Raw genomic sequence first — 14,734 nt, 5'->3', positions numbered from 1 at the left:
AGGCAAGTGCCTTAACCACTAAGCCATCTCTCCAGTCTAAGGGAGTACAGTTTTTGTTTCGGCTTACAGTCTAGAGGGGAAACTTCATGGTGGCAGGGGAAATCATGGTACGAGCAGAGACTGGACATCAGCTCCTTGCCATAGCAGATGGAAAACAGAAGCTGGAAAGGGAGCACAGCTAGAAATCGCAAACTTGGGGCTAATCAACCTCAAGGTCCACCCCCAGTGACACCCCTCCTCCAGCAGCCTCTGCCTCCCAAACTGCTAATTGCTGGGGACCAACCATTCAGAACACATGAGTTTACGGGAGAGACATCTGCTTCAACTCATCACACTTTTAGACATAAAAGGATAGAAACATTAAAATAATGCATACTCAAAGCCGGGCATGGTGGTGCATGTCTTTAATCCTAGCATTTGGAAGGCAGAGATAGGAGGATCACTGTGAGTTTGAGGCCAGCCTGAGACTATATAGTGAATTCCAGGTCAGCCTTGGATAGAGTGAGACCCTACCTTGAAAAATCAAAATAAAATAAAACAAAATAATGGGCCTGGAGAGATGGCTTAGTGATTAAGGCACTTGCCTGCAAAGCTTAAGGACTTAGGTTCGATTCCCCAGTGCCTATGTGAGCCAGATGCACGAAGTGGTGCATGCTTCTGGAGTTTATTTGCAGTGGCTAGAAGCCCTGCCACGCCCATTCTCTCTGTCTCTCTTCTCTGTATCTCTCTCTCTCTCTTAGCTTGAAAATAAATAAATAGAAAAATAAAATTAAATTAAATAATGAATGCTCCTGTTTTCAGCCTAAGACATAAAGCATTTGATAAAGATTTTCAACCTTAGTGGACCCTTTGTTAATTTCCCATGCCCACTGTCCTCCTGGGAATGACCACTTTCTAGGATGAATTTCACCTTTGCAATGCATTTTAAAGAGCCTATTTACTTCCTGGACACAGAACCACCTATAATTGTTTCTCAAACTTCCCCACTTTACAAAACAGTTTTAGAGGGCTGGAGAGATGACCCAGTGGTGATGGTACTTTCCTGCAAAGCCAATGGACCCAGGTTCGACTCCCCAGGACACATATAAGCCAGATGCATAAGGATGACACATGTGTCTGGAGTTCGTTTGCAGTGGCTAGAGGCCCTGGTGTGCCCATTCTCTCTCTCTCTCAAATAAATAAGATATTTTTAAATGTTTTAGGTTGTATGAATTAGTCTGCAAGATGGCCTTTTTGACACGTGGCTATGTATGTGGTGTGTGTACATAGGCATATCCATACACAAGTGTGCTCATAGGCACATGTGTGCGCATGTACATGGAGGCCATAGGTCAATGCTGGCTGACTGCTGCTCTCCGCCTTATATTTTTTGAGTATGTATTTGGTGGTGCGCATGCGGGCTTTCACATATGGTGCGCGTGCGCCTCTGCAGACGCCAGCATCCGCACTGAAGATGGGTCTTCCTCTCAACCACTGTCCCCATGCTTGTTCAGACGGGGTCTCCTGTGTGAGCTCTGGTTGGTCTGCCTGGCCAGCTTGCCCAGGGGCCCTGTGTCTGGATTCACCTCCAGAACTCTGGGGTTACAGGTGGGCTGCCTGCCACACCTACCCAGCTTTTAAGAGGGTGCTGGGGATCTGAACTCGGGTTGTCAGCCTTACATGGTGAGTGCTTTCTCCACTCAGCCATCTCCCCAGGCCCTCAAACTTGCCTTTGTGCTTGGTAACAGGTGCGTAGGACTCCTCAGCGACAGTGCGGTCCGTTCCTTCCCTGACACGCGGCCTGCTGCTCTGGGAGCTTGCAATACACTGGACCCCATCGTTTTTAAAAATATTTATTTATTTATTTATTTATTTATTTGAGAGAGAGAGAAAATGAGAATGGGCACACCAGGGCCTCCAGCCACTGCAAACGAACTGCAGACGCATGTGCCCCCTTGTGCATCTGGCTTACGTGGGGCCTGGGGATTCGAACCAGGGTCCGTAGGCTTTGCAGGCAAACACCTTAACCACTAAGCCATTTCCCCAGCCCCATCTTATTTGTACCCTTTGTCCTGTGGTGGGTTTTCAGGTTGTTTCTAACTTGCTTGTTTTTAATGGTTTTTAATGCGTGTGAGTACACAAACCACTTCCAAGTCAGAAGATAAACTTCCCACCTCTTTTTTTTTTCCAGATAGCATCTCACTCTAGCCCAGGCTGACCTGGAGTTGACTATGTACTCTTGGGAGGCCTTGAACTCATGGTGATCCTCCTACCTCTGCCTCCCAAGTTCTGGAATTAAAGGCATGTGCTACCACCCTTGGTGGAAAAAAACTTTATTTATTTATTTAGTTAGTTAATTTTGGTTTCTCAAGGTAGGGTCTCACTCCAGCACAGGCTGACCTGGAATTCACTATGTAGTCTCACAGTGGCCTCGAACTCATAGTGATCCTCCTACCTCTGCCTCCCGAGTGCTGGGATTAAAGGCATGCGCCACCATGCCTGGCTCATTTTTTTTTTTTTAATTTTATTTATTTGAGAATGAGAGACGGAGAGAGAAAGGCAGAGAGAGAGAGAGACAGAATGGGCGCGTCTGGGCCTCCAGCCACTGCAAACGAACTCCAGATGTGTGCACCCCCTTGTACATCTGGCTAACATGGGTCCTGGGGAATGGAGCCTCGAACCAGGGTCCTTAGGCTTCACGGCAAGCACTTAACCGCTAAGCCATCTCTCCAGCCCTCATATTTTTTAAAAGGTAGTTTCTTGCTCTAGCTCAGGCTGACCTGGAATTCACTCTGGAGTCTCAGGGAGGCCTCAACCTCACAGTGATCCTCCTACCTCTGCCTCCTGAGTGCTGGAATTAAAGGTATGCACCAGCACGCCCAGCTTCCACCTTTTTTTTTTTTTTTTTTTTTGAGATAGGGTCTCCCTTATTTTTTCACTGTGTGTGCACCAGTCTAGCTGGCCTTTGAGCTTTTGGATTCTCCTGGCTCCACCTGCCATTGCCGTAGGCACACTGGGATCACGCGGGCTTGTGGCACTTTGTGTCTGGCTCTACATAGATGCTGGGGAATTGAGCTAGGGCCGGCAGGTGTGCAAGCAAGCGCATCTAAGTGCAGAGTCATCTCCTGGGTCCTTTATTTTGTCTTGTTTGGGGAGTTTGTGATTTAGGATCTGGTCTTTATTTACCGTGTGTGTGTGTGTGTGTGTGTGTATGTGTATGTGACTTGTATTTATGTCCGTGTGTTCACATGTGTATGGAGGCCAGAGGACAACCTTGGACGTTGTTCCCACGAACACGCCAGAGCCTCCAGCCACTGCAAACGAACTCCAGATCTATGCGCCACTTTGTGCGTCTGGCTTTAATGGGGAATCAAACCTAGGTCCTTAGGCTTTGCAGGCAAGCGCCTTAACCACTGAGCCATCTCTCCAGCCCTCTTGCTATGTTTTGACTCACAGCTCCCTGGTGATTAGTGATGTTGACCAGCTCACATGTGCATACTGGCCATTCGGACATCATCTTTGGAGAGACCATAATTTTTTTTAGATGTCTGTCCATATCCTTTGCTCACTGTTAAACCACATCTGGCGGTTGTGGGCTGTCCACCATGCAGTAATGTCCCTGCGCCATCACCGCTGTCCCTCCGGCCCTGCCCTTCCCCAGGAAGCTGACGCTCTCCCTTTCCTTACGCAGATCCTGGACTCGGAGCTGTTTGAGCTGATGCATCAGAATGGGGACTACACCCACTTCTACTTCTGCTACCGCTGGTTCCTGCTGGATTTCAAGCGGGGTACGGACTTCCTCCCACCCGGGGCCTTTCCCCCCACACTCTTTGGAGCAGAACCTCGGGGTGGGGACGTGGGCCAGGAAGGTTGAGGGGCCACTGGAGCAAAGGTAACAGAGGAGAGCATTGGTTTCGGAGGTCTGCTTATCGCAGCACCTGCCTTGTTGTGCAAGCGCTCTGTGCAGTAGGGATTCCCATTCCACAAATGAGAAAACTAAGGCCGGGGGACGGGGAGTCCCATTTCATAGCCAGGAATACCAGAACCAGTGTTTGAGTTGGCCTCAACCTCCAAAGCCAATCTCTGTCATGCTCTTCATAGCAGAAACCAAGATCTCTGAAGCCTTTGGAGGTGAAGTGACTTCACACCTGTTTCATATATGAGCCAGAAGTGATGTCATGCGCTCTGGCGCAAATTCATGTGCTAAGACCAATGCACATGCACAGAGATGTTCCCTAAGTGTCCCTTGTGGAGCTCTGTTCTCCATGGCCAGTGGCACCCCACACACAGATGAGGCACAGAGAGGCCCATTGGGGAAGTCACTAGCCCATGGCTCCTTAGCTGATTAGTGAGGGTGTTGAGACTCAAAGATAGCTCATTGAGATGTGGCAGCGTCGCTTTTAAAGGCCACCCCCTGCCATTTCCTGTAAAGCTCTGCTGTGTGCAGGGAGGGGAGGCACTGCCCAGGGTGCTGTTGAAGACGGAGGGCCCGTCTCCAAGCCCCTGTCAATCAAGCCTGCACATGCTCAGAGTCTCCACGCGTAGGTTTGAAGAGCTGCGAGGAACTTAGACCCTCCCTGTCGACACAACCCAAGCTACAAGCTGGAGAAACTGATGCTTTCAGAGTCAAATGGTGGTGTCCCTGCTGCACCCCGCCCCCCCCCCAGTCCAGGTGCTGACCACCACAGACAGGCTCAGGCTCGACGTCCCACTGATCTGGGACTGTCACCGGGGAATGGGCGTGAGGCGGGTGGCGTCCTGGGCGGTGTCCCATGCACACTCGTGCTGGTGTCGCGGCAGAACTCGTCTACGATGACGTCTTCTCGGTGTGGGAGACTATCTGGGCAGCCAAGCACGTGTCCTCTGCCCACTACGTGCTGTTCATCGCGCTGGCGCTGGTGGAGGTCTACCGTGACATCATCCTGGAGAATAACATGGACTTCACTGACATCATCAAATTCTTCAATGGTACCGCGGGACCTGCTCCCCTGGGAGGGAGGAGGCTTGAGACGAGCGCAGGGGAGACGGGGCGGAGGGCAGGTCTGCCCGCTGAAGGCTGTTTCCAGAAGGACGAGCTGAGGTCTTGGGATACTGAGAAAAAGTATATATATATGTATAATATACATATATATATATATATATATATATATATATATATATATATATATTGATACAAGACAGTGAGAGCAAGACTGAGAAAGAGAGAGAGAGAATTGATGTTCCAGGGCCTCCAGCCACTATAATCGAACTCCAGACACAAACACCACCTTGTACGCACGTGCAACCTTGTGTGCTTGCGTCACCTTGCACATCTGGCGTACGTGGGGTCTGAAGAGTCGAACCTGGGTCCGTAGGCTTCACAGGCCAGCGCCTTAACCACTAAGCCATCTCTCCAGCCTGAGAATGTAATTTTTCTCCTGGACCTGGCTGAAGGGACTAGTATAAGCATCAAAAAGGAGGCTCGGGGGCTGGAGAGATGGCTTAATGAGTGATTAAGCTCTTGCCTGTGAAAACTAAGGACCCAGGTTCGATTCCCCAGTAACCACATAAGCCAGATTCACAAGATGATGCATGTGCACAAGATCACGCATGTGCATCAGGTGGCGCGCACATCTGGTTTTGATTGCGGTGGCTAGAGGCCCTGGTGTGCCTATTCTCTCTGTCTTGATCACTCTTTCTTTTTTTTTTCTCTCTCTCTCTTTCTGTCTTTCATAAGAAAAACAGTATCACTGGGACTCACTGTTCAGCCATTCTAACCAAAATAACAGAGCGAGCCCCAGGTTCACTGAAAGCCCCTGCCTCCAGGAAGCAAGGCAGAAGAATGATAGAGGAAGACACCTGGGCCATTGTCTAGCCTCCATATGCATGTGCCTGGGGTGTGTCCATCTGTACACACATGTGCACGCAAGACACGTGCACACGCACACCTCATATTCTAAAATACACACAGAGCTTGTTAAGGGCTAGAGAGATGGCTCAGTGATTAAAAGCACTTGATTGCAAAACCTGACAGTCTGGGTTCAGTTCTCCAGTGCTCATGTAAGGCCAGACGCACAAAGTGGAACACGCCTCTGCGGTTCCAGGGCAGTGGCACGAGGCTCCGGCTTACCCATGCTCTCTCCCTCTCTTGCGCGCTCGGCACTCTCCCTCCATCCCTCCTCTTGCAAATAAATAAAGGTTTTTTTAAAAAAAAAAAAAAAAGAGGGCTGGAGAGATGGCTTAGCAGTTAAGGTGCTTGCATGCAAAGCTAAAGGACTTTGGTTCAATTCTCCAGGACCCACATAAGCCAGATGCACAAGGGGACACATGTGTCTGGAGTTCCTTTGCAGTGGCTGGCAGCCTTGGAGAGCCCATTCTCTTTCTCTCACTCTCTCTCTCTTCCCCTCTCCCAAATAAATAAATAAAATAAAATATTTTTTAAAAAAAGATTGTTATGGCCAAGTATGGTGGCACACGCCTTTAATCCCAGCACTCAGGAGGCAGAGGTAGGAGGATTGCAGTCAGTTTGAGGCCAGCCTGGGACTACAGAGTGAGTTCCAGGTCAGCTTTGGCAAGAGTGAGTCCCTACCTCAACAACAACAACAAAGAAATAAATAAAAGAAAAAAAGATAAAGAAACATGGTATACATAAATGAAAAAAATAACATTTTATATATATATATATATATTTTTGGGGGGGTGGATTTCAAGGAAGGGCCTCGCTCTAGCCCACACTGACCTGGAATTCACTATGAAAGCTCAGGGTGGCCTCGAACTCCCGAGTGTTGGGACTGAAGGCATGTACCACCACGCCTGGCATTTTCTATCATTCTTAACTAAGTAGTCACTTATGGAATGCGTGACCCTTTTAGGGCTGTACATAGCTTTCCAGCTCCTGACAGGAGATTGCACGTCACACCTTCACGTTCCGTCCCATGGTGCCTTTAGTGTGGAGCCTGCCTTTGATCACAGTTGTCACTGCGAGCCTAGCTTTGTGCAGGTACAAAGTCTCCGAGGGGAAGGTAGGGCCGTGTGTGAACTCACCCCAGCCAGCGGGTCATGCAGTCCTCAACTGCACGTGGAGTGTCACCGTGGTTCCCTCCAAGTGACTAAGTCCCCCACAGAGCAGGAGGATCGCCGTGAGTTCATTGCCACCCTGAGATTATAGTGAACTCCAGGTCAGTCTGGGCTAGAGTGAGACCCTACGTCAAAACAACAACAACAACAACAAAAAGTTAGACGAAAGAACCCTCTACTTTTCCCTTTCTTCTTCTCTCCTCTCCTTCTAGGTCCTTCATTGTTTGCTGCACTTCCATAGAATATTTAAGACTGATACTACCTTTTTATTTTTTAGACAGAATCTCACTAACCCCGGTTGGCCTCCAGCTCTGGATTCTCTGATCTCAGCTTCCTGAGTGTGGGAGAATGGCTATATACACTTGGCCTGACATGACCTTTTGTTGCTGTTTTTTTTTTTTTTTGCACGTGTGTGTTCATGTGTGTGTGGGCACAGGTGTGTGTGTGGGTATGTATGCATGCGTGTGTATGTGGGGGAGTCAGAGGTTGGTGTTGGTGTCTTCCTTAATCATTCTCCATCTGCTTCTTTGAGACAGAGTCTCTGACTGAACCCAGAGCCCCCTGAGAGGACTTAGTCTAGCTGCCATCTTGCCCCAGAGATCCACCCATCTCTGTCTCCGGAGTGCTGGGATTACAGGCTCCTGCCCGCGCTCCCAACCACCCACGTGGGTGCTGAGGACCCACACTTTGTTCCTCATGTTTTAAGTGTTTTACCTATCTTGCCAGGCACCTAACAAAACTTTTTTTAAAGTTTTATTTTTTCTTTTTTTTTCCCAGCACCTGGGATCACTGTGAGTTCAAGGCCGTCTTCATATGAATTCCAGATCACCCTGGACTAGAGAGAGACCCAATCTCAAAAAGAAATCATTGATTTATTTGAGATACATATATATGTGTGTGTGTGTGTGTGTGTATAAATATGGAGGGGCAGAGAGAATGGGTGTGCCAGGGCCTCTAGCCACGGCAAACCAACTCCAGACGTATGCACCACCTTGTGCATCTGGCTTAATGTGGGTCCTGGGGCATTGAACCTGAATCCTTGGCTACCAGGCAAGAGCCTTAACAGCTAACCCATCCCTCCATCCCCCCAAACCGAACTTGTTAACAGACATTCCCAGCCATTCTGAGCAGGGAGGTGAGGAGGCACACAGGAGACAAGCATCGCATTCTGTCCCCACGGTGACCTTGTGCAGGGGATTGCTGTTCCGCTCCCCATTTTCCAGAGTCACTGTGTGGTCAGGACGCCCAGAGGTCTGTGCTGGGAGCTGGGGGCAACTCCCATGGCTGCACACAGAAGCAGTTTACGAGATTTATCTTGTGCTCTTTCAGAAATGGCCGAGCGGCACAACGCGAAGCAGGTCTTAAAGCTGGCCCGGGACCTCGTGTACAAAGTCCAGACGCTGATTGAGAACAAGTGAGGGCGGTGCCAGCCTGGCGCCCCTGCCTGCCCTCCTCGCCCTATCCCTCCCGCTGGCTGTGCAGCCCAGCACGGGGTCCTGGTGTCTGCTCCTCGGCTTGGACCTCTGCGCAGAGAGCAATGCCCTCATTGGACTTTGGCCACTGGGCACTGGGGTCGAGGGGCAGCCACCTCAGTTCAGCCTTACGTTTTCCTGTTTGACCAAAGATCGCCCAAGACTGGGATTTCTCCCTCTTGGGAGTTGGGGTAGTAAGTGTTTGGAGACGGCTTCTGCCCCCCAGCTCTCTTCTCCCTTCCCCTGTCCCTTCCTCTTCTGTGCAGATGGCACTGGGGAGGTGGGAAATTGGTAGAGGAGATGCCTCTGAACCTGGCAAGAGGTCTTTGGAGAAATTCCAGAGCATTCCAGTCCGCTTTACCCCTTGACATGATTAGTGACATTTGAAGCCAGAAATCTCCTTGCGAGGGGGCTGCGCCGTGTATTATACAGGAAATTGACCAGCTTCCCCACCTTAAGACCACCGATGCCAGTTACATAGCCCCCTCCCCACTGTGATCACCCAAAATATCCCCAGCTATTGCCATATGTTCCCCATGTGGCAACCGCCCCCTTTTAAGAAGCCAACAAGCCCTCTGCCCAACTTTCCTTAGTCTAAGCCATCCTCTCTCCGAGCTCCCTCCCCAACTCCGTTAGGAAAAGCACACTGAGGTCCTTCTGCCATCTCTCTTGGAGACTGGGGTTCCGTTTGATAATGCTTTCTCATTTGTCCTCCTCTGCCTGATGCCCGAAGATAATACTTCTTTCTCTCTTTCTTTCTTTTCCTTCCTCTCTTTCCCTCTCTCTCTCTCTCTCTCTCTCTCTCTCTCTCTCTCCTCTCTCTCTCTCTTGTATCTTGGGAACCTCAAAGTGTCTATGGGCAGGAGGGAGGAGTTCCCCAATTCCCCACACAGGGACGAGTCCAGCCTCTTACCTGTGGCTGACAACGTGTGTGTGTCTGCGTGTGCCCTTGTCATTCTCTAAGCCTCTAAGCGCCTTGCTCACTCAGGACAGGGGTGGAACGAGCTGGGTGTGGTCCCACGCAGGATTAGTGTGTTTTCCTCGGGGAAATTCCCACCATTGAGCTGGAGACAGAGCTGGATCTGGGAACAGCCCTCTGGGCACTTCACAACAAACCCCAGTAGGACCCGGCGCCGCCCACCCCCCTTTCCCTCCAGCACAACAGCCTGGCTGCTGTCAGAAATGTCCAGATGGAAGAAACAGCAGCAGGAAGCCGGGAAGCTCTTCCCAGGTGGCCTGTGGTCTGACAAGAGATGGCAGCTAGGATTTCAGGGGGAGGGGATGGAGAGGCAGCGGGGAAGCTGGACTGAAGCCTCGGCTAACAGGACACCTTAGTCCTTCCGCGGAGCCAACCAGGATAGGCTGTAAGGGCTGCCCTTTAGTCAAGTGTGACGACTCCTTCTGTCCCGCCTTCTGGCTGCAGCTGCGTTGCCCCAGCCCCCTGCCTAGGGGCACAGGGTGGGCAGAGACGGCTCTGGATGGCTTTTGCTCCCCGGAAGGGAGAGCCGTGGAAGACAGCAGCTCCCTCCCACGGCATCAGGACTGGAGGTGACTAGATCTCACCTGCTTAGAGCCCTGTCTCCCCAGCACCGAACCACAGCTCCCTGAGATGGGAGGACACACTTAAAGGAAGACCGACAGATAAAACAAAGTTTATTTACAGGAGATGTTATTTAGCACGACCAGGTCCCAGACCTCCCGATTGTTATTTATTTTTGTAAAAGACTTGTCTGCAGCATAGCACAAGACCGCCTCTCTGCTTCCTCGTGCGCTCCCCAGAGTGTGTGTGTTGGGGGGGGGGGGTTGCCATTTGAAGTGACTCTATTTATTCGGTTTCCCAGCCGACATCCATTGTGTGTGTGTGTGTGTGTGTGTGTGTGTCCCTGTGTCCTGGTATTGGAGATGTGGGAGTCTTTCTGTTCACAGAGTGGCCTGTCTTTTTCAGTGTTGCCCAAGTATCTTGTAAATGTTTACTAAAGAATTGTGTCTGTAAAGAAAGAAAATATATATGAGCAGAGAAACTGAGGCTGTGTTTGTCTTTGTTTTTCTCTGGGGACCTTTACTTTGAAAGAAGGATGTTTGTAGGGCTGAGCAGATAGCTCAGTGGGTAAAGTGCCTCACACGCAGGAGGACCTGACCTCCAGAACCTACGAAAAGTGCTGGACATGGTGACACGGATTTATAATCCCAGCACTTGGGAGATAGAGACCGGAAGATTCCCTAGAGCTCACTGAGCAGCCAAACTAGCTCCAAGCCAATGAGAGACCCTGTCTCACAAAAAGATGGACAGGGCTGGAGAGATGGCTTAGCGGTTAAGGCACTCGCCTGCGAAGCCTAAGGACCCAGGTTCCATTCCCCAGGACCCACGTAAAGTCAGATGCGCAAGGTAGTGCATGCATCTGAAGTTCACTGGCTGTGGTTGGAAGCCCTGATATGCCCATTCTCTCTCTCTTTCTCTCCCCCACCTCTCAAATCAATCAATCAATAAATAAAATATTTCTAAATATAGTGTCCCTGAGGATAGCACCCAAGGTTGTCCTCTGGCCTCCACATGCACGCACACAAGCCCACACATGGACACAACATGTGTGCACACACATGCAAAGCAAATAGAAGTAAAAAACATTTGCTTCTGAAAACAGCACTCCCACACACCCATACCAAGCCTTTGTGAGGTCAGAGGTCCGTCCCCAACCAGGTCCAGGCACATGGCTCCGTTTTGTATCAGCTAGCTGTTACCATCCAAATGACTCAAGATGTGGTGGGTAAAGTATGGGCTGGGTTCAGTAGGAAGGTTCTACTCCTGGTTGGACGTCATGTGTCTATGGTCCAGCAGTGCTGGACAAGCACTTCACTTTCGGACACTTGGCCTGGCCATGGGCCCAGGCAGTGGGGGAAGCTGAGAGTCTTTGGTGTCTCATCCCCAGCAAGCTGTCTCGGGCTTGTCTCCACAGCCATGACTGCCGATTCAGAGAGCAAGCAGAAGTAGGCAGACAACGCCTCTTGAAGCCTGGGCTTTGCTGGAGCAAAGTCACTTCTGCTGCATGCTATTGGTCAGAATCCAGATTCAAAGACAGGGGGAAAGACTGGGTGTGGTGGCCCACACCGTTAATGCCAGCACTGGCGAGGTCGAGGTAGGGGGATCGCTGTGAGTTCAGTGCCAGCCTGGGACTACATAGTGAATTCTAGGTCAGTCTGGGCTAGAGTGAGACCCTACCTCAAAAGAAACCAAAGGGAAAGAGAAAGAAAGAGAGAGAGAGAGGGAGGGAGGGAGGGAGGGAGGGAGGGAGGAAATGGGGGAGGGAGGGAAAGGAAATAGACTATCTCCTGGCATGAGCATTTAGAAGGGGACATTGAAGGGAATTTTGGACAGTTGAAGCTCTATGAGTGCCACACTTGCAGGCTCAACCAACATATAATCAGACACAGAAAATTAAATATTGGGCTGGAGAGATGGCTCAGTGGTTAAAGGTGCTTTGCAAAGCCTGCCAGCCTGGGCTCAATTCCCCAGTACCCACGTAAGACCAGATGCACCAAGTGGCACATGCTTCTGGAGTCCATTTACAGCAGCTAGGAACTGTGATGCATGCCCCATTTCTCTGTCTCTCTCTCTTGTAAATAAATATTTTTTAAAAGAAATTAAGGGGCTGGAGAAATGGCTTAGTGGTTAAGCGCTTGCCTGTGAAGCCTAAGGACCCTGGTTCGAGGCTCGGGTCCCCAGGACCCACGTTAGCCAGATGCACAAGGGGGCACATGTGTCTGGAGTTCGTTTGCAGTGACTGGAAGTCCTGGCGCGCCCATTCTCTCTCTCTCTTTCTTTCTCTCTGCCTTTTTCTCTCTCTGTTGCTCTCAAATAAATAATTTTTAAAAAATTTTTTTAAAAAAAAAATTAAGGGCTGGAGGGATGGCTTAGCAGTTTAGGTGCTTGCTTATAAATCCAAAGGACCCAGGTTCGATTCCCCAGGACCCACGTAAGCCAGATGCACAAGGTGCCATATGCATCTGGAGTTCATTTGCAGCAGCTGGAAGCCCTGGTGCTCCCATATTCATATTCTCTCTCTCTCTCTCTCTCTCTCTCTCTCTCTCTCTCTCTCTCTCTCTTTCTTTCTCTAACCACCCCCCAGTTGTGGTGGCACACATCTTTAATCCCAGCACATGGGAGGCAGAGGTAGGAGGATCGCTGTGAGTATGAGGCCAGCCTGAGACTATGTAGTGAATTCCAGGTCAGCCTGGGCTAGAGCAAGACCCCACCTCAAAAACAACCAACAAAAAGAAGTAGAATGGTTTGCAAAGATGGTTCACTGGCATTAGTTTGCAATGCCTGCTGGCCTGGGCTCAATTCCCCAGCCACCCACGTAAAGCTAGATAGACATTCATTTGCTTTAGCAAGAAAACCTGGCACATACTCTCCCCCACCCCCACATAAGTGCAAATTTTTTAAACAAGAGGTAAAGTACGGAGAGTCATTGGAGACGCAATAGCATCTGATAAAGCTTTCTTCTTCAAAGACTTCGAGAAGGATTGAAATTGGCATCACCTTCTCCCCATGCCAACTAAACTCCTTTCATTGATCCCCACCCACTCCAAAGATCCGAAGAACAATGACTTTGGATTCCTACTACTTACAGCTATGTGGCTCTAGGCAAATCACTTCACCTCTCTGAAACCTTAGCTTTCATGTCTGCGAAATGAGGGCAGTAAAACTCACCTTGGATTTGGACATCCTGGGGCCTCCCCTCTGACCGAGCAGCCCACCAACCCCCATGGCTGGCAATGATGTCCTGGCTGGGACCCCATCTTCCTCAAGTTCCGGTCTTGCTCAGGTTCTCAGAGGGGCCCTGGGAATGGGGAGCTGCAGGATCCCGGGGCTGTGTGGCAGGAGAAGTGAGGCACAGTCCCCCTGTTCTTGGCAGGGGCACCATTCCCACTGACTCTGCAGTCACATGTGATTCTCCCTGAGCCCAGGACAGGACAGGACGGAGGAGCATGATTTGACCTTTGCTGAGGCGTGGGCGCAGCAGCAGTCAGTTGCAAAGTCGCCCCAGCAGAAGGTGACTGGCCACCAGGGCCACATAGCTCCCTGGGGATTTTCCACCGCATGGGAAGCCATGTGGAGCTCTTCCAAGCTCTTCCCCGCCTGTGACTTTCACTTCCACAGGCACAAGGATTTCCAGCCTTTGTGGGTACAGAGCTCTTTGCAAACAACATCTTGTTCTGATGCAGAAAGATCCGGCTGCCCGTGTCAGAGCCAGGTCCCTGTAAATGGCTCCACTATGCGGGCTGCGAATTGCTACCCAGAACAATGTAAAGAGAAAATTAGTGACATGGGGACCACCGGGAGGTGAACAGAAAAGGGGTGACCTGTGAGTTGAGCTGGAGATTTTACTTGATGCTCACCCCCATGTTACTTTTTTTTAAGTTTGTTTTTAATATTTTATTGATTTATTCATTTGAGAGAGAGAGGGAAAGAAAGAGGGAGCGAGGCACAGAGAGAGAGAGAGAGAGAGAGTGGGCACACCAGGGCCTCCAGCCATTGCAAACGAACTCCAGACGCATGCGCCCTCTTGTGCCTCTGGCTTACGTGGGTCCTAGGGAATCGAACCTGGGTCCTTAGGTTTCACAGTGCCTTAACCACTAAGCTCCAGCCCTCCCAGCCCCATGTTACTTTTTGCATCAAAAACTACCTGGGTTCCAAGGAATCACCCCCACCCCACCCAAGACTGACTCACAGTAATACTGAGACTCTCCCCCCAAATAAACAAAAACAACCCTGGGAGGTTCAGCAGTGGCCCGTAGAGACATAAACATCAAAGCTACAATAAGATACCATCTCGTGCCCACTAGGGCGTGGTGACAGAGGGAGAGAGGGAAGGAAGAAGGAAGACATAAGCAGAGGGGAGGCTACGTGGTGGCAGGCGTGGAGCAGGGCAGCCTGGCACAGCAGGAGGGGCAAGGCTGGGAGGGAGGGGCTGGGCAGGCGGGAGTCTCTTGGGTCTCTTGGGTTTCCCTCTGAAGGCCACCGGAACCTTCTCTGGCCAGATCTGATTTCCTTTCGGCAGGACCTGTCTGTCTGGTGTGAGGTGAGGAGGGGTGCCAGCCTGTGGTCGCACAGCTCAGGTGAGAGCTGGTGGAGAAGGAGTGGACGAGAGGTGCCACCGGGCACGGGCCACCGCACTAAGAAGCTCTGTGTGAACTGCAGAAAAGCGGTTCTTCTGGGCAGATGCAGC

At 50.6% G+C, this 14,734-nt stretch overlaps 1 protein-coding gene and 1 long non-coding RNA gene across 2 annotated transcripts in view; one reads left to right on the top strand and one right to left on the bottom strand.

The window, feature by feature from the left end:
* Sgsm1 (small G protein signaling modulator 1) overlaps positions 1-10,454 on the top strand; it is an 89,882-nt gene extending 79,428 nt beyond the window's left edge. Inside the window, exons 23-25 of the mRNA XM_045133090.1 lie at positions 3,671-3,767; positions 4,780-4,947; positions 8,365-10,454. Coding sequence (XP_044989025.1) covers positions 3,671-3,767; positions 4,780-4,947; positions 8,365-8,453 — 354 coding nt within the window. The 3' untranslated portion in view covers positions 8,454-10,454. The remainder of the gene's footprint in view (positions 1-3,670; positions 3,768-4,779; positions 4,948-8,364) is intronic.
* On the bottom strand, positions 4,759-9,817 carry LOC123454245. The gene is made up of 3 exons (XR_006633238.1): positions 9,421-9,817; positions 7,003-7,160; positions 4,759-5,070 (listed from the first exon to the last, which is right to left on the bottom strand). It is a non-coding gene; the product is annotated as an uncharacterized LOC123454245 (long non-coding RNA).
* Positions 10,455-14,734: the final 4,280 nt, after the last annotated feature.

The sequence above is a fragment of the Jaculus jaculus genome, chromosome 13, assembly GCF_020740685.1.
Source record: "Jaculus jaculus isolate mJacJac1 chromosome 13, mJacJac1.mat.Y.cur, whole genome shotgun sequence".
Classification (NCBI taxonomy): domain Eukaryota; kingdom Metazoa; phylum Chordata; class Mammalia; order Rodentia; family Dipodidae; genus Jaculus; species Jaculus jaculus.
Note: the sequence above shows the minus strand (reverse complement) of the source record. Positions and strands in the feature narration are given on the sequence as shown.